Source organism: Muscardinus avellanarius, assembly GCF_963383645.1.
Source record: "Muscardinus avellanarius genome assembly, chromosome: 14".
NCBI classification, from domain to species: domain Eukaryota; kingdom Metazoa; phylum Chordata; class Mammalia; order Rodentia; family Gliridae; genus Muscardinus; species Muscardinus avellanarius.
In genome coordinates, this window is record NC_137800.1 from 81263130 (window position 1) to 81290455 (window position 27326).

General features: G+C 40.4%; 1 protein-coding gene across 5 annotated transcripts in view; it reads left to right on the plus strand.

Annotated features, from left to right (window-relative positions):
- CARMIL1 (capping protein regulator and myosin 1 linker 1) overlaps window positions 1-27326 on the plus strand; it is a gene marked incomplete at both ends in the record, with an annotated part of 268378 nt that overhangs the window by 179672 nt on the left and 61380 nt on the right. For all 5 annotated transcript variants that reach the window (XM_080710653.1, XM_080710650.1, XM_080710651.1 and 2 more), the window contains 7 exons: window positions 95-149; window positions 5456-5628; window positions 7586-7654; window positions 11351-11444; window positions 18630-18728; window positions 25530-25658; window positions 26482-26613. In XM_080710653.1, coding sequence (XP_080566779.1) covers window positions 95-149; window positions 5456-5628; window positions 7586-7654; window positions 11351-11444; window positions 18630-18728; window positions 25530-25658; window positions 26482-26613 — 751 coding nt within the window. The remainder of the gene's footprint in view (window positions 1-94; window positions 150-5455; window positions 5629-7585; window positions 7655-11350; window positions 11445-18629; window positions 18729-25529; window positions 25659-26481; window positions 26614-27326) is intronic.

Here is a 27326-nt window from a genome sequence, read left to right on the forward strand (position 1 = left end):
TTTGAATTTTTTTTATATGACAATGATGAAAATATCCAGCCTCCTGAAAGCTTTTGATTTGATTCCACTGTCCACATCTTTAAAATCTCTTTAGAAATCTGACACCTGTATTGGACAACTTAGTACAGATGATTCAAGACGAAGAATCAGTAAGTATTATTTTAAATGCTTTCAACTAATATCTTTAATTTGATTCCATTCTTACTGATTATTTCTCCTAAGTTAGTGCCAGAATGGTTTCAGATAATTTTATATAAGTGTACATTTTGATTGATTCGGTTTTTAATAGAGTAAATGTTTATGCTTTAGTAGGTTGTAGAATATACTTTCACTCACTTCACCCATTAAAGGAAGATTATTATAAATAATAGATTAAAGAAGTATGAATTGATTCGTGAGTCTTTTCATTAGCCTTACTGTTCTCTAACTTCAACTGATAACACTAATCTGTAGGTAATCTAGTTGACTTTTTGACTTAATACACTGTTGAGAAACATTATATTTATGGTTTGCATTTCATCTAGTAATTAAACAGACTTATAGAAGACTCAGGAAGTTGCCCCATCTTAAGTTGCTTCTTGAGCTAATGTCCTCTTCTTTGTATTTCTATCTCCTTTAGTTGCTTCTGACTGAGACTTAGTTTAGGATAAAGAAGTTTAACTTCATCCTATTATGAATATATATGTGGTGGCACATGCCTATAATCCCAATTCTTGGAAGATTGAGATAGGACGATTGCAGGTTTGAATCCAGCCTCAGCAACTTAACAAGATTCTCAGCAACCTAGCGAGACCCTGTTTCAAAAAATTAATAATTAAAAAATAAGATAAAAAGGGATGGGTAGCTTGGAGGTAGAGTACTACTGGGTTCGATCCGCAGTACCACATACACGAAAAAAGTTTAACTTCAAATAGTATCTTATATTGTTGCCCTTAACAAGGTCAAAGGCACTCTACCATGAAGCCACTTAATTGAGAGCTAAGATGTTGGACCTTATATTTGACTAAGATTTTGTCTCTTTCCTCTCAAAACCCTATTTGGTCACCAAACTCAGCTTTAATGATTCCTAAAGTACAAATCAATTCACTGTGTGAATATGATTTCTAGCCCATGGGCTAAAACCCCCAGGCCTATTTTATTGTTATGTTGAAGCAAAGTCTCATTAAATCACTGAGAGTCTTACTAAGTTGCTGAGGCTGACCTTGAACCTGCGATCCTTCTGTCTTAGCCTTCTAAGTACTGGGATTTCAAGCATGTGCCACCATGCCTATCTAAAAATTAAACTTATTATTATTTAATAAATTCATGCACCGCACTGTCCTTATTTGCTAATAAGCCCCATATTTTGCTACTCTTCTGCCAGGTTGTTAAAATTAAGGGTATAATTAGAACATAATTTATCCTTTTCAGAATGTATGTTACTTGTTTTACATATTTAATTTAACCTTACAATTTATTGTGTTTTAGATTTCCTAGTATTGGCCCAATTCAAAAGATTAGGGAAGTCAGTATTGCAGAATTATATTTAATATTCACTTCATTCCCCAAATTTATTTCTTAGCACATATATTGGGAAATGTATATTTTATTAAAAGTTTACATATTTTATATTTTACCTGTTACATAGGTAGGGAATCTTCCAAGTGTTCCTAATAATTTTGAAGTCTCTAACTTGAAGTGTGTGTGTGTGTGTGTGTGTGTGTGTGTGTGTGTGTGTGTGTGTGTTTTACTAGGGATTGAACCCAGAGGCATTATATTTCCAAGCTCTACCCACAGTGTTTTGTTTTTTGTTTTTTTAATTTTACAGTTTGAAATAGTGTCTTGCTAAGTTGCTAAAGCTGGTTTTGAAACCCTCAGTCCTCCTGTCTCAGCCTTTCAAGTACTGGGATTATAGGCATATGCCATCAGGTAAAAATAATCTTTTTTTTTTTTTTTTTTTTTTTACTTTTTATTGGTGCATTGTAGTCATACATCTTAATGGAGTATAAGATGGTAGAGGCATTTATGTACATGTCACTCATTCAGCCCTTCCTCAATTCCCACCCTATTCTCTACCCCTCCCTCCTTCTCATGTTTGGCTTAATGACTGACTGATACGTGTGTGCATGTACACCGTGTACGTTATGGGATTTCCCTCTTCCCCCCTCCCATGACCCCAGTTAGGCTCCTTATTTGCTCATCTATGGTTTCTCCTCCTTTGTCTAGAGTTCCTCCTTTGATCCTTTTCCTCCCTAGCTTCCACATATTAGGGAGAGCATCCGATTTCTTACTTTTTGTGACTGACTAATCTCATTTAGCATAATGTTCTCCAGTTCCATCCATTTCCCTGTAAATGATGTAATTTTGTTCTTCCTTATGGTTGAGTAAAATTCCATCGTGTACATCTTGATATTTGAAACTCACCTACGAATGTATTTGCAGATAATAAAGTTTACTATGTAGGTGTGAATTCTCTCAATTTATACATTTGATTAATGTGTCCTTAATGATGCCCTATAGCAAATAGTTGATCTTCAAGTCATTGAAAAGTAGGTGGATTTTCTGAAAAGCATTTCCTTTCTGGTTTTTCCCCCCTATGTCTGAATTTAAAATGAGTAGGAGTTTAATTTTATGAGTTTAAACGCCTATACATAAGTAGTACAGTGGTTGATGTTTTTGTTGATATATGAGTTTTACATCCACAAGGTAACCTCTACTTTTGCCATTCTGACCATGTGTTTGTTCCGTGGCAATCCATAGAATACGTTATTCACCCAGAGTGGCATATCATACTCAGTTGGAGCCCAGAGCCTGTGGGCATCCTCAGTTATAGACAGTGTTTTCAGGCTGCTGCACCCAGGGTCACGGGATGGTAACATTGAGGGCCAGTATGGCAGAGGTCTTGTTCTGAAGGATTGCATACAAACTCATGCTGCAACTACCAGAACAGACCATGTTTCTCCATGGAATGCCTGCAGCCTGGAGAAAGAATCTCAGATTAAGCATGTTCAGCTATGAAAAGATAAAGCAAGAATTCAAATAGTAATGTCACCTGAAAGCACAATAAATCAAGGGGCGCTGACCTTATAAATATGCATGCAATCCGGGCTGTTCTGTTCGCATTAGTGACTCTGTCTATTATTTTTAAGTGTTAACTGGGTTGTATTAGAATTTGAATAGAGTGCAGGAGTTAGTGCTTGCTGGCTGGAAGACTTGGCAGTTTTCCAGTATTGGGAAGAAGCTGTAATACATCATTTCCATAGTAGTTGAGTAGAGATTATTGAAATGATCAGAGATGTGATTATAGCTCTCTATTAAAACAATGTTATACTTGTTTTTGTTTAAACATTAAGTTTCCTGGGCCTAAAGCATTTTGGTGCTTTTTTATTTTTTTCATTCGTAAAATGTTCAGAAAACTGAAGCCACCTCATTAGACCTGTGAGTCTAAACATAAGCAGACTATGTTTAGACTCTGCCTTTTGGCTGAGGTTCTAATTGTCTCAGTACTCACTAATCTGGATCTTTCCTTCCTTCCTTCCTCCCTCCCTCCTTCCCTCCCTCCCTCCCTCCCTCCTCCCTCCCTCCCTCTCTCCCTTCCTTCCTTCTTTCTTTCTTTCCTGGAGGTTTAATTCAAGGATATTTTTACCTCTGAGCCACACCTCCACCCTAATTTTTAATTTTAAAACAGTGTCTCACTAATTTACCTAGAACCTTGCTAAATTGTCAAAGCTGGCCTCAAACCTGCAATCTTCCTGTCTCAGCCTCCCAAGTGCTAGGATTATAAGCATTTGCTACCATAAGCATTTGCTACCATGACTGGCTCCAGTTAACTTTTATAAATTTGATTCTCATTTATATACTATCACCTTTTTGAAGGGAGACTGGGGGGTACTGAAGATTGAACATAGGGGCATCTATCTTCCAGCCACAGCCCCTGCCTTATTTTATTTTTTTATTTTGAAATGGGATTTTGCTAAATTGCTGAGACTGGCCCCAAACCTGCAGTCCTTTTATTTCAGCCTCCTAAATACTGGGATTACAGGCATAAACCATCACACTCAGGTCCACTATGGCCTTTTGATTTTACCATATATGCATTAAGCTTGGAAAACATGATATAATTTGGGTGATAATGATAATTGTTGTTACTAACCAAATGCTTTACTGGCATCTGTCCTAAAGCCATCAACATCCCCATCCTGTCTCTTGCCTTACTTTGCCTTAGAAGTCAGTGTGGTTGAGCAGATGTAGATAAACCCTATGCTGTGTAGATATCACATAGCACATTGGCCACCCAGGCATATCTTGAGAGCTCCAGTCCCAAAGGCCACCATGGTACTTGATCATAGGTAACCCTAGAGTCTACACCCAGAATGCACCTGCCTATAATTTAGGACTTGTTCTTGGAATGAGGATAGTGTAGACCACTCCATGTTACCCAAAGTACATCTGTGTCTTAGCTCTAAAGAATCTGACATTCAGAGTCCTGTTGGGTTACATCTTGGAAACTTACCTACCTCACTAGTTCAGTTATGGCTTACAGAAAGCATTGCAGACTATTGCCTACAGGACTAGCAAGTCGGTGGCAAGTGAAGTGAGCCGGTGTAAGTAGAAAACAGTGTTAGATTTTCTTTGGTAGGATACTCTGTAGGCCCGAAACACCTGCCGCCAGCCTGCATGGCTTCCAGTCTCTGACTTAAATTAACAGTGAGTTTGGACTTACCATATATCTTTGACCATGCAAAATTTGACTTTTATTATTATTATTATTTTTTTGCTTCATTTGTACATGTGTCTTCTGATTGAAACTTATAGAATTCTGGGTGATGATCAAAAAGTTCTAGGGTAAGTGGATCGAGGCACAATTATGTAGTGGTTAGGAGTGTGACACCCGGAGCCAGACCATTGAAACTGGGTTAAATCCTCGTCCATCTGATTTCCAACTGCGGGACTTTGGATGAGCCACTTCGAGTCTCTGTTTCTCAGTGACGATGGGGTTGACAATAGCTCCTAGGTGTTGGGTGACCGGGAGGAGGAAGTGAATTCAGTGCATGTCAAAAGCTTGAATGGCAGCTGGACGTTAATAGTTCAGTACACGTCAGCTGGTCTTAATCTTGGCTAGCTTTTACTTTGCACTTAGTCTCTTTGAGCATTTAAGGTATCATTTTACCTTATATAAAAATAAAATGAGTTTAAAAGGGTAGTGTAACTGTATTGAAACTGAGAATTTTTTGCATTCTATCTTTATCTCATCCTATCCTCCATTTATAAAGAAATGGTCCCTGGCTTCCCTTAGAAGAGAAGCAGCAGGCATTTCCAGCATATAACACGGGTCCTCCAAGTTTCATCCCAGAGGTCCATTTTACACCAGGACCTTCAGGTTCTTGCCATCAGTGTGCGGTGGGCTGTGCACTGGTCCTGAGAGCAGCTGCTCCTTTGACAGGCTGCTGAGTGCTTCACGTGGTTCTCTCCCCAGCCGCTGCAGTCCTTGTCCCTGGCTGACTCAAAACTCAAGGCCGAGGTCACCATCATCATCAACGCTTTGGGAAGCAACACCTCCCTAACCAAGGTGGACATCAGCGGGAACGGCATGGGGGACATGGGGGCCAAGATGCTGGCCAAAGCCCTGCAGATCAACACCAAGCTCAGGTAGGCAGGTGCCTGCTGCACCCCACCAAGCTGGCTGTGCCCAAGGAGCCTGAGCTTCCCTTGGGGCCCCCTGGGGGGGAATGGTTCCAAGTCTTTTCATCAGAATACTGGGAGGGTATACAGGAGTGGTATAATCCTGGAACCTGGGAGGCTGAGACAGGAGAATCACAGGTTTGTGGTCAGCTTCAGCAACTTAGCAAAGCCCTCTGCAACCTAGCGAGATCCTGTTTCAAAATAAAAAATAAAATAGGACTGAGAATATAGCTTGGAGGTAGAAAACACCTGCACTCAGACCTCAGTAACACACACACACACACACACACACACACACACACACACACACACACACACATGCACACACGCGTGCACGCATGCGCGCACATGTACTGGATAGGTTGTTTCTCAATTTTGGTGTAGAGATTCCTTCAAACTGTTGTCTATGTATTTCCACTGTGAGGTAAACCTGACAAGGAACAGTCATGGTTTCTCATTAGCAGTAGTCCAGACAGGTGACTGATATGAGGATCACAACAGGGAGAAGCAAGGAGGCTCTGTGCCACCTGAGTGAGTAGAATGGCAGAGGGAAGTCTGCCACAAGGGCCTTCCTCCATGGTCCCGTGTCATGTAAACCCTGAGCGTATTCTGAGAGATGCACTGTTACTTTCAGAGTTCTGCAAACACCAACAGAACTGGCTGTGACCCCACTGGCAGTGAATCTGTGGTCCATCATGACCCAGATGTCCTCACTGGGTCACACACTGTACCTAGACATGAGTCCCAGGTTTCATCTCCAGTCCCCATCCTGTTGGACTAAAGACTTAAAACATCAGGCAAGAGAGATATCCACTGGTTCTCAAGCAAAGGCCATCCCTGGTGTCAACTGCTCTGTTTAGTTTCCCAAGCCCGGGTTTTTTAAATCATTACTATGCTGTCTCGCTGTAGCCTCTGTCATTCAAAGCACTGGGGGTTGCCGCCTAGCTCTGGGTCAGATGCATGAAGAGTCCACACGTGTTGCTCCTCGGGGTTCTTTCTTTACTGTCCAACTTAAGGCAGAATCTGAACCTTAAGTATAAACTGAAGCCAAAGCCAGCATCGGTGTCTTTGAAAGTGAGGGTGTAGGTAAAGAAAGTCATTGAGATCAGGGTGGGGAAACAGTAGGAGTCATAGGGCTGGTGTCAGCCAGACACAGAAAGGGTATTTTATGTCAAGGTAAGGTGACAAATCCTAAAATACCTCTGCAGTACACACATCTTCAGGTAAATGTGGCACACATCTTTCAAAATAGGTCTTGGGTTTCACAAGTCAATGGCCTCCTATTTATAGTAACTGCAATTTTGCCACAGAGCGCTTGAATTTCCCAGGATCACAGATCACACCAGGGTAGGGACATGACGAAAATATGAAAAGATAGACCATACCTTCAGGTTTTAGAAAGGAGGAGGCGCAGTACCTGAAATTGTTTGTGTTGCACATGCTGTAAACCGCGTCGGACTTGAATAGGAAAATAGTTTTGCAAGGATATCACAGGAATTAGGATGGAGGGTTTTCTGGCTGTAAAATGTTAGATATTGAAATAGTGAATGAATGTATGTGCTGCTGCTTTGGGGGTAGTTTTTCCACACTACCCAAGTAGTCAGTGTGTTAAATATAATGTTGGGGGTAGGGGCGTGGCTCAGTGATAGAGAACATACTTAGCATGCATGAGGCTCCGGGTTCGATCCCCAGCACCTGCCCCCCGCCAAGAAAAAAAAGGTAAAGGAAAAAAAGAATAGAATAGAAGCTTGGGAGAAATTCTCATTCTGGTCTTGTTTGAAACAGAGATGAACAGTATTCCTTGCTCACATAACAACATTGTGTTGAGTACTTAGTGCTGCCTATAACACGTTGATATTCAATCAGGAAATCATTTCCTCCACTCCTAAGTATTCATCATTTATATGCTTTGTTTTCTGAACAGGACCGTAATATGGGACAAGAACAATATCACTGCACAAGGCTTTCAAGATATAGCTGTTGCTATGGAAAAGTAAGTGGTAATTAGGATTCCTTCCTGAAAAAGCACGAAAGAACCAATGGTGTAGGAACCTGTGAGGTTGTAAAAGCAGCAGTGGATTAGAGATCAGATCAGGCTCCAGTTTTATTCTGCTGCTAATCAGCCTTAGAGCCTTAGAAGACATGACTTGTTCCTGGTAGTCATTTTCTCATGAGCAAAATGAGGCCGACAAGCCTGCCTGCCAGAGTCATGCCACGAGGGTTAGTTGAGGTCACGGGGCAGGGCCTCACGGCAGTTGCCTGGATTCCTCTTTATTCTATGTGAGTGTGTGGTTTTACAATCTATTTCCACTGAGTCTTGCTCTTTTTTTTCCCCATTGTGACAACTTTAAGTCTAGTGATGGGAAGAAGAAGAAAAAGTAAAAAAAAAAAAAAAAATTCCTAGGTCTAGAAATGAAAGGTGATATTGACCAACAGTAGACCAGGGCTAGCTCATATCATAGCTATAAAATATTTTAATTACCTCAGGTACTAAAGCCTGCAATTACTTTTTGTTGCCAAACATGCATTTTCAGTAAACTATATGAGAAAATACTACTAGACATGGCTGAAAACAATACTAGAAATCCGGTTCTGTGTGGACTTTTCAATCCTCGTATTGGATATATCAACCTAAATCACAATCACATCCTCCAAAGAAGATTGATATTTATCTGGAAATATCCAAGCATTGCAGTAGAAGTACCTGCGTCATAGTAAAATGTGTGTCGTTCTTGCAGTGATTGAAGGAAAGGAAGGTTTTTAAAGCAAAAAGGGAGGAGTTCACTTAAGCTATCTATTGGAAAAAAAGCTCCTAGGTCTTGGAGCTGAGGCTGGAGTCTGTGTCAGCTCACGGAGCAGGTGCTGTTGCTGGGCATCTTATGGACTCTAGAAAGTCCTTGAAAGAGTATCTCAGACAGCCAGGCATGAGCTCTCCTCCTCCATTGCTTCCTGGCTCCAGTTTGCCTTGGTCTGCCAAGAGCCAGGCCATCTCATTCTATAGGCAGAAATGTCAAAGTAGAGTCTTTGCATTAAAAAAGAGAGGCTGGCTGGATGCTGTGGTACAAGTGTATAATCCCAATAGTTGGGAGGCTGAGTCAGGAAGAATGTAGAATGAGGCCAGTGTCAGCAATTTATCAAGACCTTATTTTTCTGGAGTTGTAACACAGAGGTAGAATACCCCTGGGTTAAATCTCCAGTACCACAAACACATGTATACACACACACACACACACACGCACGCACGCACGCACGCACGCACATACACATACACGCACGCACACACGATAAAATGTGGGTAGGAGGTAAGGTATCATATAGTGGAAGCCCTTCCCTGAGACCGGGCAGGAGCATCCACCATCTGGTTCCCAGATTCCCCTTCTTCTCATGCCCAATATTGTGTCATGGATACAACCTTCTGCCCAGGAATCCTCAGCCTTCTGTCAGTCTCCAGCCCTGTCACCAATGAGCCCAGGTCTTGACCAAAATATTTGACCTCTCTGATTAATTCTTCTTTTCCATAAAGAAAGAGGATTTGAGTAAACTGTGTGATTATCTAGTCCTAGCCATGATTCTACTTTAGACACAAAGGCAAAGTTGCTGCCACCGTGAAGCCACAAGGACTTGGTCTTTGTCCTTTACACTGACCTCAGCTGTCACTAGGGCCAGGCACCTGGCACCATTAGATCACTGTGGCCCTCTTCTCAGAACCTTTCCAGGACAGGGGCAGTTGTTCACTCACAGCTGCATTGGGTGCTAGCCTCACGGTTGCCACCCTAAGATGCCCTGGACCTCCAACCCCAGCTGATGTTTAAGAGAAGCCAAGAGTGTGCACTCTAATACCCATTGTGCCGCTGAACTGCAGTCTCCATGGATCAATGTCTATTATGTATGCTCTAAGATGTCAGTACTTCAGAATCACATTTGGTTTAAATAAACTTGTTCATAACATAAAAATTGGATGAGGAAAAGGAAAATCTTCAGGGCCATACAAAAGGCACAGTGTATCATAGTTTCATTTGGCTAGATTTTTTTTTTTTTTTTCTGGTACTGGGGTTCCTGGAAACCATTTTTTATATTTTTATTTGGAAACAGGGTCTCTTAAGCCAGCAAGGCTGGCTTTGAACCTGCGCGATTCTCCTGTCTCCGCCTCCCAAGCATGGGGATTACAAGCGTGCGCCACCATGCCCGGCTTGGCTAGATCCTTTTAAGACAAATAAACAACTTTGCTAAAACAAATCTTAAGAAAAAAAATGAAAGCTGTAGAAACACTAGCCTTCACTAGCTGATTCTTTTATATCAAACCATCCTACAAGTTGGACTGGATGAATAGTTTTCCTATAAGATAATATCTATCTAAATACTATTACTAAGATAATTATTTATTTTCTGTACTATTTCTTCCTTGTTAGCACCTTATTTTAGGGTTGAGTTGATAATTTCCCCTTCCAGTAGAAGTCTTGTAAATGTTCATGAGAATCCCACCATGGGTACTGCTTCTGGTTTTGAGACCTACAGCATGACAGGAGACTGCAAGTCCACGGAATAGGACATCCCCATCACCCTCACAAGGCCCAAGGTCTCTTTGGACACCATTCTGTAGAGATAGACAGATGCATTTTTTGGAAACAACAAGGAGATTCCTCCCACGCTAGAGCTTGGTGGAGGAGCAGCAGCAGGATCAGAGGCCAGGAGCCAGATTCAGAATTCTTTGTGCTTTCTCATCCCCAAACAATTCAGCCCTGCACAGGGGTGTCTCCTCAGCCTGCTGACTGCACTGAGATATGGTGTGGGTGCAGCGCTCCACAGTGCTTTCTTGTGGTTTCTAGAGCCTGGTGGACTTGGGCTGATCTTGGACACCAGCGGAAAAGACCCACGGCGATAAGGGTATTTGGGACAGCCTTTCCCCCTGGCTTGTTCTAGAGGCCATCCCTTAGTATAGCCTTGTTTATCTAAAGGAGTCCAGAAGCTGAACAGAACTATTTTTATAGATACAAATGGCTTTGCTTTGAAGCCCGTGTTCTTTTTTATGTTTGTTTTGTGTCCTGGATCCATTTGGGTTTGGCTGTCACATAATCACTGTGGTCACTCAGGTACATTCAGATCTGTTTGTCCCTAAACCCATGAAGCAAACTGATGCTCTGCTTTCCTCCTCCCCCAGGCTTTCTCTCAGTTCATCTTTCCAGTTACACTGTGGATATTCTGTCCTTTTTAAGATTCAGAACCCAAAATGAAAGTACAAACCTGCATTCCTCAATGTCATGCCAGTTTTCTACAACAGCATGAATTAAGATGGTTGGTCCTGCCTATGTGGATACGTAAGCAGGTTAACCTGTGACCTAGGCGTCTGGCAACTTGGAATTGTCTAAACTCTATTGCAACTATCTTTTTGGGTCTTGAAAAAAGAGTGATAAGCTGGGTGTGGTGGCGCAGCCTTGTAATCCCAGTACTTGGGAGGCTGAGACAGGAGGATCGCAGGTTCACAGCCGCCTCAGTGAGGCCCTCTGCAACTTAGCGAGACCCTGTTTCAAAATAAAGAATAAAAAATAGGGCTGGGGGGTATAGCTCAGAGATAGAATGCCTCTGGGTTCAGTCGCCAGTACCCTTCCTCACCCAAATACATACACACAGTGCTGAATTAAGGTTCTAGAAAGTAATTTTGAAATGAGTATATGATTTCTCCTTTCTCTAGGAACTATACATTGAGATTTATGCCAATTCCCATGTATGATGCTTCCCAAGCCCTGAAAACAAATCCTGAGAAAACGGAAGAGGCTCTGCAAAAGGTACTGAAGGATCAACAGCTGCGTTCAATAAGTTTACTTTTGAATCGTGTTCATCGTAATTCCGAACATATGCATAGTATTGTATGAAGTTTGAATTTTTGCATATATTTTTATGATCATCAAGGACATCATGCAAAGCTGGGGTAGGATAAAGTAAAACCAAAGTATATTCTGGGATTTTAGTGCAATCCTATGTAGCATCGTTGTACAGGTAGCTTCCCGATCATCTGTGGATAAGGAGAGGAGCTAAATGTTCATTCATACGTCCTCCTCCCCTTTATCCTCAGCAGCCTGAGCCTTACCTCCTACTTCAAGAAGTTTGGAATGCCATTGAGCTCGCACTTCTCCATATGTGCAGTATGTAAATGTGTTTACGTCACAGCCTGCAAGTGCTTCTGAATCCAAATCTATTCTCTCCTTCTCCGGCAAGCTGGGAGGTTAACGAGTACCCCTCTCTCCAAAACCCAGCCATCCATGGTGCCTTTGGCCTCACTATCTCTCCCTGCACTGGAACTTGCCTTCCCTAGTTCTTTCATATTTTCATCCTTTTCTTTCCATGGCTACTTTTCTTTGCATTTTAAATATGTTCAAATAGGTCCCATCCAAAGAAGTCTGCCCTGGCTTTGCTATGGTGTTACTTGGAGGAATCTCTGAACTCTCTCTCCCATGTACCACCCTCCATCTTCTACCAGCTTGATTTTTTCCCTTCCCGTCTCTCCTTTTGCAGCAAGTTGCCAAGCATCTCATCAGTTCTGTGGCCTTCGTCCCTTCATTAGCTCTCATTCCCAAAACAGACACCCTTCCTTCAAGCCGGTCCTCTCTAATCAGGATTGATGCCACATTTGCCTTCTCTTATCTCTTTTCCAAGTTGCAAGAAAGAAAAATTGGCTATCACATTTCATAGTACACCTGAGCAAACTAAACCTTTAACTCATTCCTCCCTGATGGCTTTCGGAGTAAATAAAACCCAGTCTCCTTAACACTGCGGGGAAATTCCATCCAAGATCTGTTGTCTGTCCTCCTGCCACTTCCTCTCTGACTCTTACTGTACATTTTGTTCCACCCCAGTGAACTCCTGCATATTCATAGACCTCAGAAACTGAGGTGGATTTAGTCACAGTTCGTATCCGCTCCCTCGGCGATTGCAATTTGAGCATCACTCCTTTACCACGAGCAGTGCACATTCTTCCTACTCTAGCATGTTTGTCTGTTAAGATGGAACTCGAGTGTCAGGCCATCCAAAAGCCAAACTATGGAACCAACCTAGGTTTCCATCAACAGCTGAACGGGTAAAGGAAATATAGTATACATACATAATGGAGTTCCACTCAGCTATAACAGAGAAGGAAGTTAGGTTATTTGTAGGAAAATGGATGGAACTAGAGAATACTATGCCAAATAATATCCACCAATGTCAAGTTAATGGTCATATGTTTTCTTTTATATGCAAAAGCTAAAGAGAACATAGGAAACAAAAAAAGACTTCAGGTAAATGAGGAGAGAGACCAGTAGAATATTGGAAGGGGATTGGGAGAGGGAGAAAAGCAAGATTGGGGAAGGAAACAGTTCAAATAATGCCAGGTCCATGTATGAAAGTATCACTACCAACTTCACTAACATGTGCAGGCGATGGAGAGAGTGGGGTGGTCTGCAGAGGGAAGTACGCCAAGCGCTGTGTGCATGTATGTTCGTATCACATGAACCTCCCTATAATGTATAACTACAATGCACCAGTAAAAGTATAAAAAAAAAATGGCCTTCTTCTCAGGACTTCCATCCTTCTCTGTGTCTTCTGTTTTGTGACACTGTCTAAGGTGATCTGTCTCCACGTTTTCCTCCAAATGGACTGGAGCTCCATGAAGGCTGATCCAATGTGTTTTTCATTTATTCCCAGAAGTCAGTACAGTGCCCGGCATGCATAGGTTGGCAGAGGTTGACCTGTGGGTGCCTATCAGTGTTATTTATTTATTTATTTATTTATTTATTTATTTATTTATTTATTTTTGGTGGTACTGGGGTTGTTGGAAACCCTTCTACCTCCAGGCTACACTCCCAGACCTATTTTTCTATATTTTTATTTGGAAACAGGACCTCTTAAGCCAGCGCGGCTGGCTTCAAACCTGCGCAATCCTCCTGTCTCCGCCTCCCAAGTGCAGGGATTACAAACGTGCGCCACCACGCCCGGCTCTATCAGTGTTTTAAATGTTTCTCGTAAACTATCACATAGAATCCTTATTCCATGCTTCCTCATTGTGCTGATGAGGACATTGAAGCACGGAGAGGCCAATTTAATCTGACTAAGAAGACCCTGAGGATCAGACCAACAGTGTCTGTGAAATGCACCGTGTTAGTAGAACAAAAGATGAAGTCTAGAGAAGCTGGCTACAGCTTTACATCTATGAGCTTAGCAGTCATGACTCCCACACTCATAAGAAGAAAAGGATTGTAAACAGAAACCAAGAGTTTTTCTGAGAAGACTGGAGAGACTGCGAGTGTAAAACAGCGAATTTCAGCTGAGCTTGTCAGGAGCTGAAACCAATAGTCAGGATCCTAAAAATACTTTGGTGCAGCTGAGGAATAACTAGAGGCTTAAAAGTTAAACATGGCACATGCTTGTACTACCAGCATTCGGGAGGCTGAGACCAGAGGATCGTGGTTCACATCCAGACAGCCTTAGCTACTTATTGAGGCCCTCCACAACTTAGACCCTGTTCCAAAATAAAAAAAAAACAGGGCAGGGGGTGTAGCTCAGAGATAGAGTGCTCCTGGGTTCCATCCCCAGATCCACCAAAAAAAAAAAAAAAAAAGAAAAAGAAAAGAAAAAGTTAAACATGCCAAAGGCCCAGGCTCAGGAATGCCCCACCTTTCATGAATTTCCCTTCCTGAAGCCTCATTTAGTGGTCCTACCAAGCCTTGTTGAAAAGCCCCCTGATGTTTCTGTCAGAGGGTCAAGTATATGTCTTGAAATGAACCCAAAGCATTCTCATAGCTTTCTCTATCTTGGGGGAAGAATAGTTAGCCCAGTCCCCTCTATCCCTCCTAAGTGTGGTAAGGGAGATAAGAGGATGGGTAAAAAAAGGAAAAGAAATCCCTCTGAAAGTTGTAGCCCAGGGACTCAGAGGATGACAGAAAACATTGCTACGTTTAATCGTGAGATTACAGAATACACTTCCTCCCTCCCGCCTTCTCTCCAGTCAAGTGTAACAGGGCATCACAACTAAGCAAGCTTCAGAGCAGGGACTCTACTTAAGAATTTTCCAGGGAAAACCCCAAACAGTAAGAGACTCTAGAAGAAAGTGAAGCTCCTGGCACAGACATCCACAGTCTGTAGGAAACAGCCCAGCACTGGTACATATCAGGAAACCTCCCGGGAGAGCCTGATTACCTGGGTACGCTGTCACCAAATGCATCCTGTCTGCTTCTAACAGAGAATTATAAGACATGTTCAATGGCAAGAAAAAGCTAAGTGAGAAGATAGAAGGCAACATCAAAGCCAGACTCAGGTACGACCCAGATTGGAATCATCAGACAGGGAATTTAAACTGCTTTACCGTTAATATGTGAAAGGCTCTAATGGAGAAAGCAGTCAGCACACGAGGACAGACGGTTTATAAAGCAGTTAGAAAGTCTTCAGGAAAAATGAAATGAAATGGAAATTCTAGAAACTGAAAACTCTTAACAGAACGTGAAGAATGCCATCGTTGACCTTCTCGGCACCCTGGACTCGGGCAAGGAAAGGATTCATCTGCAGAAACTTCTCAAACTGACGTGCAAAGAGAAATAGGAAAAAAAAAAAAAATCCTCAAGCCTAGAAAACCCAGAACTAGGGACGATAACAGCAACTGGAACCTGTGTACAACAGGAACTCAAGAAGAAAGAGAAAGGAACCGAAGAAACATCACAGTAATAATGGCTTAGAATTTTCCATCATTAATGACAGGCAATAAGCTATAGATCCGGTGAGCTCAGAGAACACCAAAAAGGATAAACGCCAAAAATAATCTCTACATACGCATAACATGTTCAAACGGCAGAAATGCAAAGATATAGAGAAACCCTTGAAAGAAACCAGAGGGGGAAAAGCACCCTAAATATTGTGAGACAAGGGTAAGAATTAATTCACACATTTTGTTGAAAACCATGGGAGTAGAAGAAAGCAGAGCGAAATATTTATTAAGTGTAAACAGAAAAAGAAAAAACCCAGCAGCTTAAAAATCGGCTTCCAATAAAATTATCCTTTAAAATTGGAGGAGAAAGGGTTTCTAACATAAATGGAAACTGAGAAATTTGTTGCTATTAGACCTGTCTTGCAAGAAATATTAAAAGAAGTTCTATAGAGAGAAGGAAAATGGTACACGTTAGAAACCCGAATCAGTATAAAGAAAGGAAGAGCATCCGAGGAAATAAAGGAAGGTAAAATAAAATCCTGTTTTTCTTATTTCAGAATGATCTACCAGATGACTGTCTGCAGTAATAATGGTGTACTGGATTATAGTACATGGATGGGGAAATGATTTCCAGCAATGTGACAAGGGAGAACTGGCATGCTCCAGTACAGGGTCCATAAGAATTACAGGATAAACATCACTTACCTTAAATTCTTGGAACCAGAAAGGCTTCAAAGTTTGGATTTTAAAAGAAAATTTGGGATATTTGCATATGGATAATGAAGTATCCTAGACTAAATACACATTTCATTTGTGTTTTTATGTATACCTCAAACATACAGCCCACTGGTAATTCTCTACAGCATTTTTAGCACAGCTGTGTTTTGGCTGTAACCCAACACCTGAGGCCAGGTGTGGAATTTCCCAACAGTGACAGCGCGTGTCAGTGCTCAAAAACATTTGGACTTTGGACTTTTAGGTTAGGGATACTAGACCTTTATAGTTGATAAGCTAAGACAGGACGGGAAAATGTAACCCTATAAAATGCTTAGTTAAAACTGAGAAGGAAAAAAGGGGAAAGATAAAAGGAGAAACAAGAACAAATGAAAAAAATAATGATAAAACATGATAGCTATCTACCCATATAAAGATATGCTTTCCAGTTCAAAAAAACTCTAGAAAATGGGGACTAAGGGTAAGAAGGAGCCAAATGTGTTAGTTGTAAAAGTTGTGCTTTTAATGAAAAATGGATGCCTTGATAGCTCACATTTATTGCTTTTTTTTTCCTTAAAATACTTAACAGCTGTTCTCTTACATATACAGGTTTTCATTTTAACGCCTGGATCTCTGTCCTGGAAGAAATATATCTGTTTAATTTTACTAAAGAAAAAATACTGTGATGACCTACTCAGTCTTTGTAAATCTTTTTTCAAATGCAAGATGCCTTGACTTAGACTTTTGTTGTTGTTTTGTTTTGTTTTACCTCTTGTGTTGCTACTGCTGTCAGCAGTGAGGCTGGGGAGGGCTGGAGGGCTCTAGATGATTCTCTGGCTCACACTTATTTCCAAGTGTCCAGTGTACCTGATGGTGCCAGTGTGGGCCCCTTCTTTCCCATTTGACCTCAGCCATGTTATCCTTTTGTGGCCCCAGGAGATGGATTTTCTGCCCTTGGTCCTGAATGGCACATGGAACGAAATTTTTTTTTCTTTTATACTAAGATGCGAGTAACCCCAATGGTGATGGTTACATGACTGATATTAAAGATAATTGAAAACTGTTGGTCTTCTCTTTAAATTTCTTTATAAAAGCAAGCTTTGAATATGATTTTCTTAAATTATCCCTTCTTGGCTTAGTCAGTGAAGCACAATAAGTGGGTCTGGAAAAGGTCTGGAGCCCTGAAGTCTTTCCTTGGGTATGAGTCCAGCTGCCTGCAGGAACAAATTGCCCCCAATCCCAGCCCAGGGATCAGAGGCCAGATGCCAAAGCCAAGGGGCCCAAAGCCCAACGGCCCTATATACCAGTCATAGAATGTTTCTAGCAAGATATTTTATACTGATGGAAGTATCACCTTGGAAAGAGATGACTTCTTGGGGACCAGCAAGAGAAAGTGAATTTAATGTAAATTCCAGGCATTAATGTGTTAATGATGTTTCATTTCAGGAATCTTTCCATTTTGTAATGTCTTCATTGACCCTTAGTAGAAAGGTATATTTTGCTCTGTCTTATAGTTTCCAAGGATGATAACAATTACAGTTTGTATTTTAATTGTTCCTAATTGTTATTAAGTAGTAGTCATGTTAGCATATGGAAAATGAAAATATAGTAATACTGAGAACTTCACAGTTTTAGAAGTTCTTGCCAAGCGTGGTGGCGCACGCTTGTAATCCCCGTGCTTGGGAGGCGGAGACAGGAGGATCGCGCAGGTTCGAAGCCAGCCTTGCTGGCTGAAGAGACCCTGTTTCCAAATAAAAATATAAAAATAGGTCTGGGAGTATAGCCCGGAGGTAGAAGGCTTTTCAGGAACCCCAGTACCACACACACAAAAAAAAGACAAATGGTTAAATAATGTTACTAAAACCAGACAAATGCAAGTTTAAAAATATACACAAAACACATAGTTGAGCTATCTGAAATCTTTTCAAACACCTTTGCAGGTTTGCCCCTCATTCTGCGTGTGTCTATTGCAAATTGTTCTTCCTGGATGCTTTCTTTCAACCTAGTTATCATGCATACTTTTCTGACTGACTTTCCTAGGAGATTGTGCTTATATAAACATGTAGATTGTCAAACACCTTCAGAGTTTCTCATTTTGTGCAGAAATTTGTGTCCTTATTTGCTATAAAGAATATTTTAAGGGCCAGTGGATTCTACAGCTGGATGAAGGCTGAGGTTCAAAGAGCACCATCCATAATTCTTGGGAATATATATTTAACTTCTGAACTGTTTGTTAGTTAAATGTTGATAAGAGAAAAGGATGGTAGGTTCTTGTTGACAAGGGATAAAAAATGACTAGATGAGGATCTCTAAACCCTGCAGGTCACAAAACACTTATCATTGTCAACTACTGAGTTACACAAAAATCACTCCAATTACCAGAAAGTCAACTTTTTTACTAAAAATGCTAATAATAAGCCCACATGAGCAGGTTGCTTGCCCATTCCCGAGCTCTGTGGGTTCAAGATGCTGGCAGAATGTGCCTATTGGTGCTTTGGTTTTAAGTTCAAAATTGTTTACTTACAAGTTTATTCTCTGCGGAATCAAGATGTATTCTTGAGAGATGTATCTGCTTGATTTCCAGATAGAAAACTATCTGCTACGGAATCATGAGACCAGGAAGTACCTTCAGGAGCAGGCCTACCGCCTGCAGCAGGGCATTGTGACCAGCACCACCCAGCAGGTAAGAGCACCCTTGCTTTCTCCTATCCCTTAACAAGTCTTCTCTGAGCAGAGGGCTTCTGAGGTTGAATCATTCCTAATGGGACAATAAAAATGGGTTTTTGAAAACAAAAACAGATATAAGTGAGGATTGAAGAAAGGCACAGAGGGAAGAAGTACAGGTTGATTCTGATGCCAAGTGTACTCTTAGAATTGTTGATGATTCTGTGACATTTATGATTGCCAGTGCCAGCCATGGTGGTGCACACCTGTAATCCCAATACTTGGGAGGCTTAGACAGGAGGATTGCATGTTCAAGGCCTGCCTTAGCAACCTGCTGAGATCCTCAGCAATGTAGTTAGACTGTGTTTCAAATTAAAAAATCAAATGGGGTTAGGGGGCTCAGAGATAGAATGCCCTTGAGATCAATCTTCGGTATTACATACACACACAAAAAAGATCGCAAGTATATTTTAGGTTTATATACAAATATTAGGAATTCTTGATTATGGATCATAAAATCTAAGGGTGAGCAGATTATAGCTTTGGAGACATTTTGTTCTTTTCTCCCTACTCCTTTGCAGTTCTGTGTGTGTGATACATGTCCCCAGATTCTTGCTAACCATTTTGCTGAATACTTATTAACACTGAAATGCAGAAGAAAAACTAGAATGCTTCATTCCTCTTGCCTTTACCACTTTTAAAGAAGGAAGAATTGTAATGATGATTTTTAAAAGTACAGAATATTTTCCTCCAAACAATGATCAAAAACCAAGGATCCTAAGATATTTGAGGGAAACAAATTATATGTTAAAGAGCAAGGTAAATGAAAGAACCGCATGCGTATAATTCAGAGAACGGCAGAGGCTTTTAAATATAATTAGAATTAGGCTGGGCGTGATGGCGCACGCTTGTAATCCCCGAGCCTGGGAGGCGGAGACAGGAGGATCGCACAGGTTCGAAGCCAGCCTTGCTGGCTTAAGAGACTCTGTTTCCAAGTAAAAATATAAAAAATAGGTGTCTGGGAGTGTAGCCCAGAGGTAGAAGGGTTTCCAGGAACCCCAGTACCCCCCCCCACACACACACACACAAATAAAATATATATATATATTTACTATTTCTAATTATATATTTACTAATTAGATATATTCTAATTAGATATATTCTAATATATAATTCTAATTATATATTCTAATTATTTAAAAATTTAATCAGGATGTGAGCAAATATTGTTTTCCTACACTAAGAATAGGCTACTATGAAAAAAGTGATCAGAGAATTAAAAAATTAAAATGTAACTCTAATGCAGGACTAAGTAAACTGAAAATAAACTAAACTGTTCTCCTCAAAGAAAATAAAGGAAAATCTTTATAACATGTAGTAAAAAGACATATAAAAAAGCACAAAAGAAAAGTAGGTAAGAATGGAAAACAGAATCAACATGACCAATGCCTTCTAACATGGCTTTAAAAAGGAGAGATTTAGGAGGCAAACATTAGAGAACAGCATTTCATATGAGTCTTGGAGTTGAGATGGCTCATTGAATTTGACCAGAATGGCCGGGCGTGGTGGCGCACGCTTTTAAGCCCCGCGCTTGAAAGGCGGAGACAGGAGGATCGCGCAGGTTCGAAGCCAGCCATGCTGGCGTAAGAGACCCTGTTTCAAAAAAATATAAAAATATATATATATAGGTCTGGGAGTGTAGCCCGGAGGTAGAAGGGCTTCCAGGAACCCCAGTACTGAAAAAAAAAAGAAAGAAAAAAAAGAAAGAAAAGAAAGAAAGAAAGAAAGAAAGAAAGAAAGAAAGAAAGAAAGAAATTGATCAGAATGAATGGGCCTACATATATTCTGGCAAAACCTCAAAAACACTTAGGATAAAGGGAAAAAAATCTTAAAAGAGTTTCAGAGAGATTTGACAGATTATTATTATTTTTGTCTCTGTATGTTTTTGCACAGTGCTGGGGATGGAACTAAAGACCTCACATATGCTAAATAAGTATGCTACCACTAAGCCACATCTCCAAACCCAGGTTTTCTTACAGAATCAATTTTTAGCATCCATTGCAATTACTAGAAATAAGCAAGGTACTGTTATCTAATTTCAGAGAATGGTTTATTTAGGACCAAGAATTTTATACCTAGCTATTATATCACTTACATGTGAGGACAGAGCACAATTATTTTTAGACACAAACTAAGAATTTTTACCCCAATATGCCCTATACAAAAAAAGCCACTTGAGAAAGTTGTCCATTGTAACTAAGAAAAATAATAAAATGCACAGCAAGAGGTATAAATAAGATTCTATAATAGAAATGGAGTTTATAAATCAAAACCATAAAGATAAGCTTATTATTTAAACGTAAGGTGACAGCCACCAGAAGAGACAAAGAATGTATTTGTCACTGCAGGTAGAGAAGAACTGACTAGAAGTATTTTTTTTTATCATTTTTGACCATTTTGTGTAGTTTGCACTGCATTTTTCCTTGTGCAGATGTCATTTAATTTCTTTTTCTTGAGAGAGAATGAATGGTGTCTATAGTAAAAATATGTGTCATATCCCAGATTATGTAAAACTACAGGATGACTATACAGATAGGCGTAGGAGTATGTGAAAGGGTGCTCATCAGAATGTTAATAGTGGTCATCTCAGTTGATGTGATTAGGAGAATCTTGTTCTCCTAGACTCCTCAGTATTATTTCACCATTTTACTGTCAACATGTATTATTTCAATAAGAAAAAACTAAAGCAGTATCTGTTGAAAAAAAATTATGAATATTAGTGTGGTAGCAGAGCTTTTGAGAAAGAAAACATTTTGACTTTACCAATGCCCTAAAAATTCATTTTTTTTTTCCTGCAAGGGACTAATATTAGCTTACTACTTTATGGTTTACTGTTATTTCCTGGTTTGGGGATTTAACATTAAAGTAATGAAAGTGCTAAAATTTTACCTTGAACTTGTCTCCTCCTGTTCCTTGATGAGCTACCAAAATGCAGAGTTCCTACTTAATCCAATATCTTTCTAACTTTTCTCTTCATTCAGAACAGATTTTGCTCATCCCCCCAAAAAAAAACTTACTGCAGAAATCTTTAATGCTTATTCTTAAAAGTACATTTCATCTTCTCAATTGAGAGGAAATTGCACACATGAGAGGCATGCGGGTGTGCAATGCTGCTTCGGTGGCATCATTCTGAATTATTGGAGTTACTATGTAGTAGGTATATTACCACCTTTTCACTTTGGGGATTTCTTAGGACTTTATGATGAGCTATCTTCAGAATTAAATCATTACAGTGACTTTAGGGAGGGAGATTTACCTTAAAGTTTTTAGACAATTGAATACAAAAATAATAGACCTTCTGTGAGTAGTGCCCTCACCAACCCATAGACAAACCCACAGGCATCATTCCCAGGTGACACCAGAGGAATTAAAGTGTGGAATGAAACACTGAAGTCCCATACTTACTTAGGCACATGTTTTTGTCTATTGACTTTGATTAGAAAAGACTTCTGCACGACTCAACATTCTCCCTCTGTCTTGGATCCCTTCTTTTCCACCTCATAAACCCACTTCATCAGGAGCGAGTGACCTTTTTCTGTAAAAAGCCACGTAGAAAAGACCTTAGGCTCTTTAGCCAGAGTGTCTGTTGCATTCTTCATCTCTACTGCAAGGCAGAGACAGTAACCAGGCAGATCCTCTATGTATAAAAACAGACCTAGAATTGTTTTAGCCAGGCTTTCTTTGCTCTTTCTATGCTCTTTATAAAATAAATAAATGTATTATTTATTTTAAAATAAATAATATATAAATACATAAATAATCGCTTTGCTCCCCATGTTCATTCATGGGCAGACCTTTATGCTTGGGTCATGGGTTCTTCTTGACTCTTACTTTGTAGCCTGTTGTAACATGGGCCCCGTCCCTGTCCATGAAATGGCTCTCAGGGTCTTTCTTGAAGTCCAGGGACCTCTTCTCCTTCATCTTTGGGTGAGAGGGGAGTAGTTGTCTAGTCTAGTTAGGAAGTTGGACTCTCAAAACAGATGCCCCAGACTTAATCTAGGCTCTGAGGCTCGTGGCCATCTCTGTGAAGTTGGGTCAGTCATTTACTGACTCTGCACACCTCAGTTTCTTCCTCTGAAAAGTGGGAGTGATGTTAGCACCTGTCTCAGGGGTGCCAGGAGAAAGATATGAGATACTTCAAACAGTGTTTTACTCCTCGCTAGTAGTTTACCGGTGTTTACCACTGTTATCTTGAGTGTCCCCGCTACCATCATTACTGTCTACTAAGGTCATCTTTTGAGATAACTCAAGAGTTTACAGTTTTTCAGCTGCAATTTCTCACATTTATGCATTTTAGGAATATGATTTATAGAAACTGACAAACTCCTTGATTTTCTTTGTCAAAATTTTCAGTTTTTACTCCATGTAATCATCTTATATCATCTTAAATAATTAGTTTACCCTGGCCTCTAGCATCTGCTCACGATCCATTTGACTATGTCAAACTTTCCATCAACCCTCAAAAGAATCTTTGAAACATGAAATTTTATGTCTTATTTGCATTGAAGAACGAAATTTTTATGTTTCTTTTAGACAAGTTTTTAAAATGTTCTACTCAAAGACTATTTTTATTGAATTCATTTAAACTCTGTCTCCTTGGTGAATGCTTAATGGCCTACATTTCAGGAGTCTCTTTGGTCTTTCATGATCATTAAAGATAATCAGCTTTATAATGCCATAACCACACTCTTTTCAAATTAGCCTTTTGTGGCCCCAGATGTATCTCAGTACCTTTCTTACTATGTGCTTTATTTGTCTCCTGAAATTAGGAATTCATTCTTAGTAAGATATAAATTATTGATGACAATTTCTGCTTTAAGAAGCAGAAATCAATCTGATAAATAGAAGGGTTAGAACTTATATAAATTAAAAAGATTTTCAAAAACATATAGCCAACTCTGTACAGGACAGTGTGTAAATGCAGGAAGTTGTAATCACTGCTAACAGGCTTAAATTTTAGCTGGAGGTAGAATGTGGTATGAGAAGTATTATTCATATATTTTTTTTTCTAGCGGGAACTCAAGACAGTTCATAGTCTCTGCAATTGAGAACAATAGGAGCTGTTCTTAATACACATCAACATTGGCTTTATTGGCTCTTTGTCAACAGAATAGGTGCTTTGACTGGTGTTATTATAGTGGATTGTCTTTATAATACAGGGGAAAAGAAAATGGGATAGATATTATGAGTCTGATTTTATAACAGAGAGAAACAAGAAAAATGTCAGCATTTTATAGCAAGCAGACCTGGCTCTGTCTCATACCTGCATCTTCTGAGTAGTGTGGGACATTTTCTATTGTTCTGGAATTGGCAAAAAAGATGGCTGAGACTGCCTTCCTATAGTCGTGATTTCAAAAATAAGTAAATAAATAAATATAAATATAAATAAATAGAGGAATGTGAATTTAGCCAAAGAGAATTAATTGATTGTCTCCTGCCAAATGAGTTATTAGGTGGGTTGAGAATGTTGACATATAAGATCTCTGAAGGATTAACAATTTTTTTAAGAATAGGAAATAGACAACCTGTCACTCTGATAAAAATATTGGAGAAGAATTTTAAACTACACTGGTGATCTTTTTCTTCAGACTTCTTGTCTTTTTGCCTTAGTCCATTTATTTCCTGGACTATAACAGAATGCCCAGGACTGGGTAAGTTATAAAGAATAGGAGTTTGTTTTGGCCTAAGATTCAAGAGATGGAAGTTCAAGGTCATGGCCCCAAAGCATGAGCAGCTTTACCTCTGGGTGGAAAGGGGACTGCGCTGTGGCCTCATGCTGAAGAGAGAATGCAGGAGGCGCAGCCTTACTTCCTACCAACCCATCTTGATTATAACTCACCTACATTTTAGGAGATCAGAGACCTCAAGGGTGAATTACTATTAATCTCTTACCAAGGACTCTGCCTCATGATCCACATGCCCCCCACTGGGCCCGATGCCCAACAGGGCTGTGTAGAGGAGCCTGGGCTGGACCTCGGGGACTCACCAAGTTCACACCACAGTGCCCTCTTCTTGCTGCTTGTGTAGATGTTTGCCCTAATAATTTCCCCCTTCCTCTGGGTTTTATATTCAAATCTTTGAAACAACTAAGAATTTTTCAAGTACAATTAACCTGAGAGGGAAACCTTTTTGGACTAGAAACTAGATTTTATTTACTGGATTAGGAGCTTTGTTAATACAAAAAACAAAACAAAACAAAACAAAACTTCAGCTTGGCTTTGTTTGGTGGCTCTTCAATTCATATAGAAAAATAGTGATGCCACTGAATTCATTTAAAAACCGTTAATTCCCGAGGCTGTTCTGGTTTCTATGACACTGAGATCTATATTGGAGTTACCTTGTGGCCGTCTCAGCAATGTACATTTAATTTATTTCCTCTGTACCTACTGCTGTGTCTGACCCACAGTGGGCACTCCCTAAAAGTTAATGGAGAGTCATCGTCTAGCAAAAGGTCACTGGGTAGCTACAGAAGATACACTTATCAGGAGAGAACACTTTTGTTCTATATACTGCATTTTTAAAGGCAGGCAAGGGACCAGAATGCCTGAAATCTTTTTCTGAAGTGAATGTTGCCAAAGGTTTCATGTGTGAAAAGTTAAATTGAATTAAGAAGTGGCTATAAGCAGCAGTCTCAAAGATTCCAGTTAGAAATCTCTATCTTGCACATTCAGTCTTCTGGAACTTCCTCCTCCTTCATCCTGTGTGTCTTTCTGCCTGACTATCAACTGGGCTGACCTGGGTACCTTTCCGCTTTGAGCAGATGATTGACAGAATATGTGTGAAGGTACAAGACCACCTCAACTCCTTGCGGAGCTGTGGGGGAGACGCCGTCCAGGAAGACTTGAAGTCAGCAGAACGGCTCATGCGAGATGCGAAGAACTCTAAGACGGTGAGTTAGGCCGTGAGAGTCTGGGGTAATAAAAAGATTTTTAAAAAGTTAAATTTCGGAACTGGGCATAGTGGTGCATGCTTGTAATCCCAGTACTTGGGAGGCTAAGACAAGAGGATTGCAGGTTTGAGGATAGTCTCAGCAGTGTAGGGAGACTGTCAGCAACCTAGAGAGACTCAGAGATAGAATGTTCCTGAGTTTAATCCCCAGCGCGTGTGTGCGCACGTGCACGTGCACACACACACACACACACACACACACACACACACACACACACACACAATGAATTAAAAAAAATAAAGGTTTAGAAGCATCTGAAGGGGGAGCATCAGATGGGACAGAGCTTTTCCCTTTGGGGATCCTACATTAACTCCAGGCAGAGAGTGTCAGTGATGAATGAATTGTCAGACACCCAGCTGGTGTCTACAGAGAACTGGTGAATTACCGAGTGTGGCAAAGCCCTACACTCTTAGTGACAAAAGTGTGAGTAAAATAGCTCTGCTCTCACATCCCAGATAAGGACCTAAAGGCAGAAAGTAACGTGGGTTCCTGGTTCCAGAGCTGCCAAGCAGAAAGGAGAGGTCAGCATGGAATCTCCCAAACCCAGTCTGGTGTTCCTTAGAGTTGCTGTGATGATCCACTGCATTATAATAAGTGCCTAGAAAGAGTCTGGGCCTTGGTTTATTAATCCGTGCAAAGAACCTTTGACCATGAAGATTGTCTCGAATATCTTTCCCCTCCCCCCATTTGCTCTACAGTGCCTCTAGAACATATTAAAGTACTTCTTCCATTAGAAAAAGGTTACTTTTCATTTTTCTTGCAGTTGCTACCAAATTTGTACCATGTTGGAGGTGCGTCTTGGGCAGGAGCCAGTGGCTTGTCATCCAGCCCCATTCAGGAGACCCTGGAGTCGATGGCTGGAGAAGTCACAAGAGTTGTCGATGAACAACTAAAGGTCCGTGGGTCTGGTTATTTTGGACATGAAATGGTTGCAATTTAATTGTATAGGGTAATCTTCAGTACCTTAGCTTTCTCTGTTTATCGATTTGTGTGTGTATGTGTGTGTAATTGTGTGTGTGTGCTTGCACACGTGGTTGCTGCACAGATGGAGATGTAGTGAAAGTTGAATGCTGGTCTAGCTTTATTTATATGTTTTGCAATAACTTTACACAGTGAGCTCAAGTGAAATTCAATTTCAATTTTGATGGTAAATCTCCAAATGTCCTTCCTATGATAGGTGGCCGCTGATAAAGGAATGATTGATTTCTACTTAGAGGGCACAGAGAGAGATTGGCTTCAGGAAAAAAAAAAAATATCTTGGGTTATTGCATCTGATTTAGAGAATGTGGAAGGTCATGGGACCCATGCTCACAATCCTAGATGTAATGCTAGGTAGAAAGACAGCTATCTTTGCAAAGGCTCTTGGCTGAAGACTGAGAGAGAGATTGAGAATGGGGTCACAGGACACCCAAAGTAGCCGAGATCTGGGATAGGTTTTCTGATTGAAAAAAGGGGAGAAATATTCTCTGAAATTTGGGGGAGAGATGCATGGGCAGAGGAATGAAGACCAGATTTTCTTAATGTAGTTTCAAACAACAACAACAACAACAAAAATTTGTTTCACAAAGTTTTTGTCCTTCCCAATCTGCTTTTCAAGGATACCTTTTA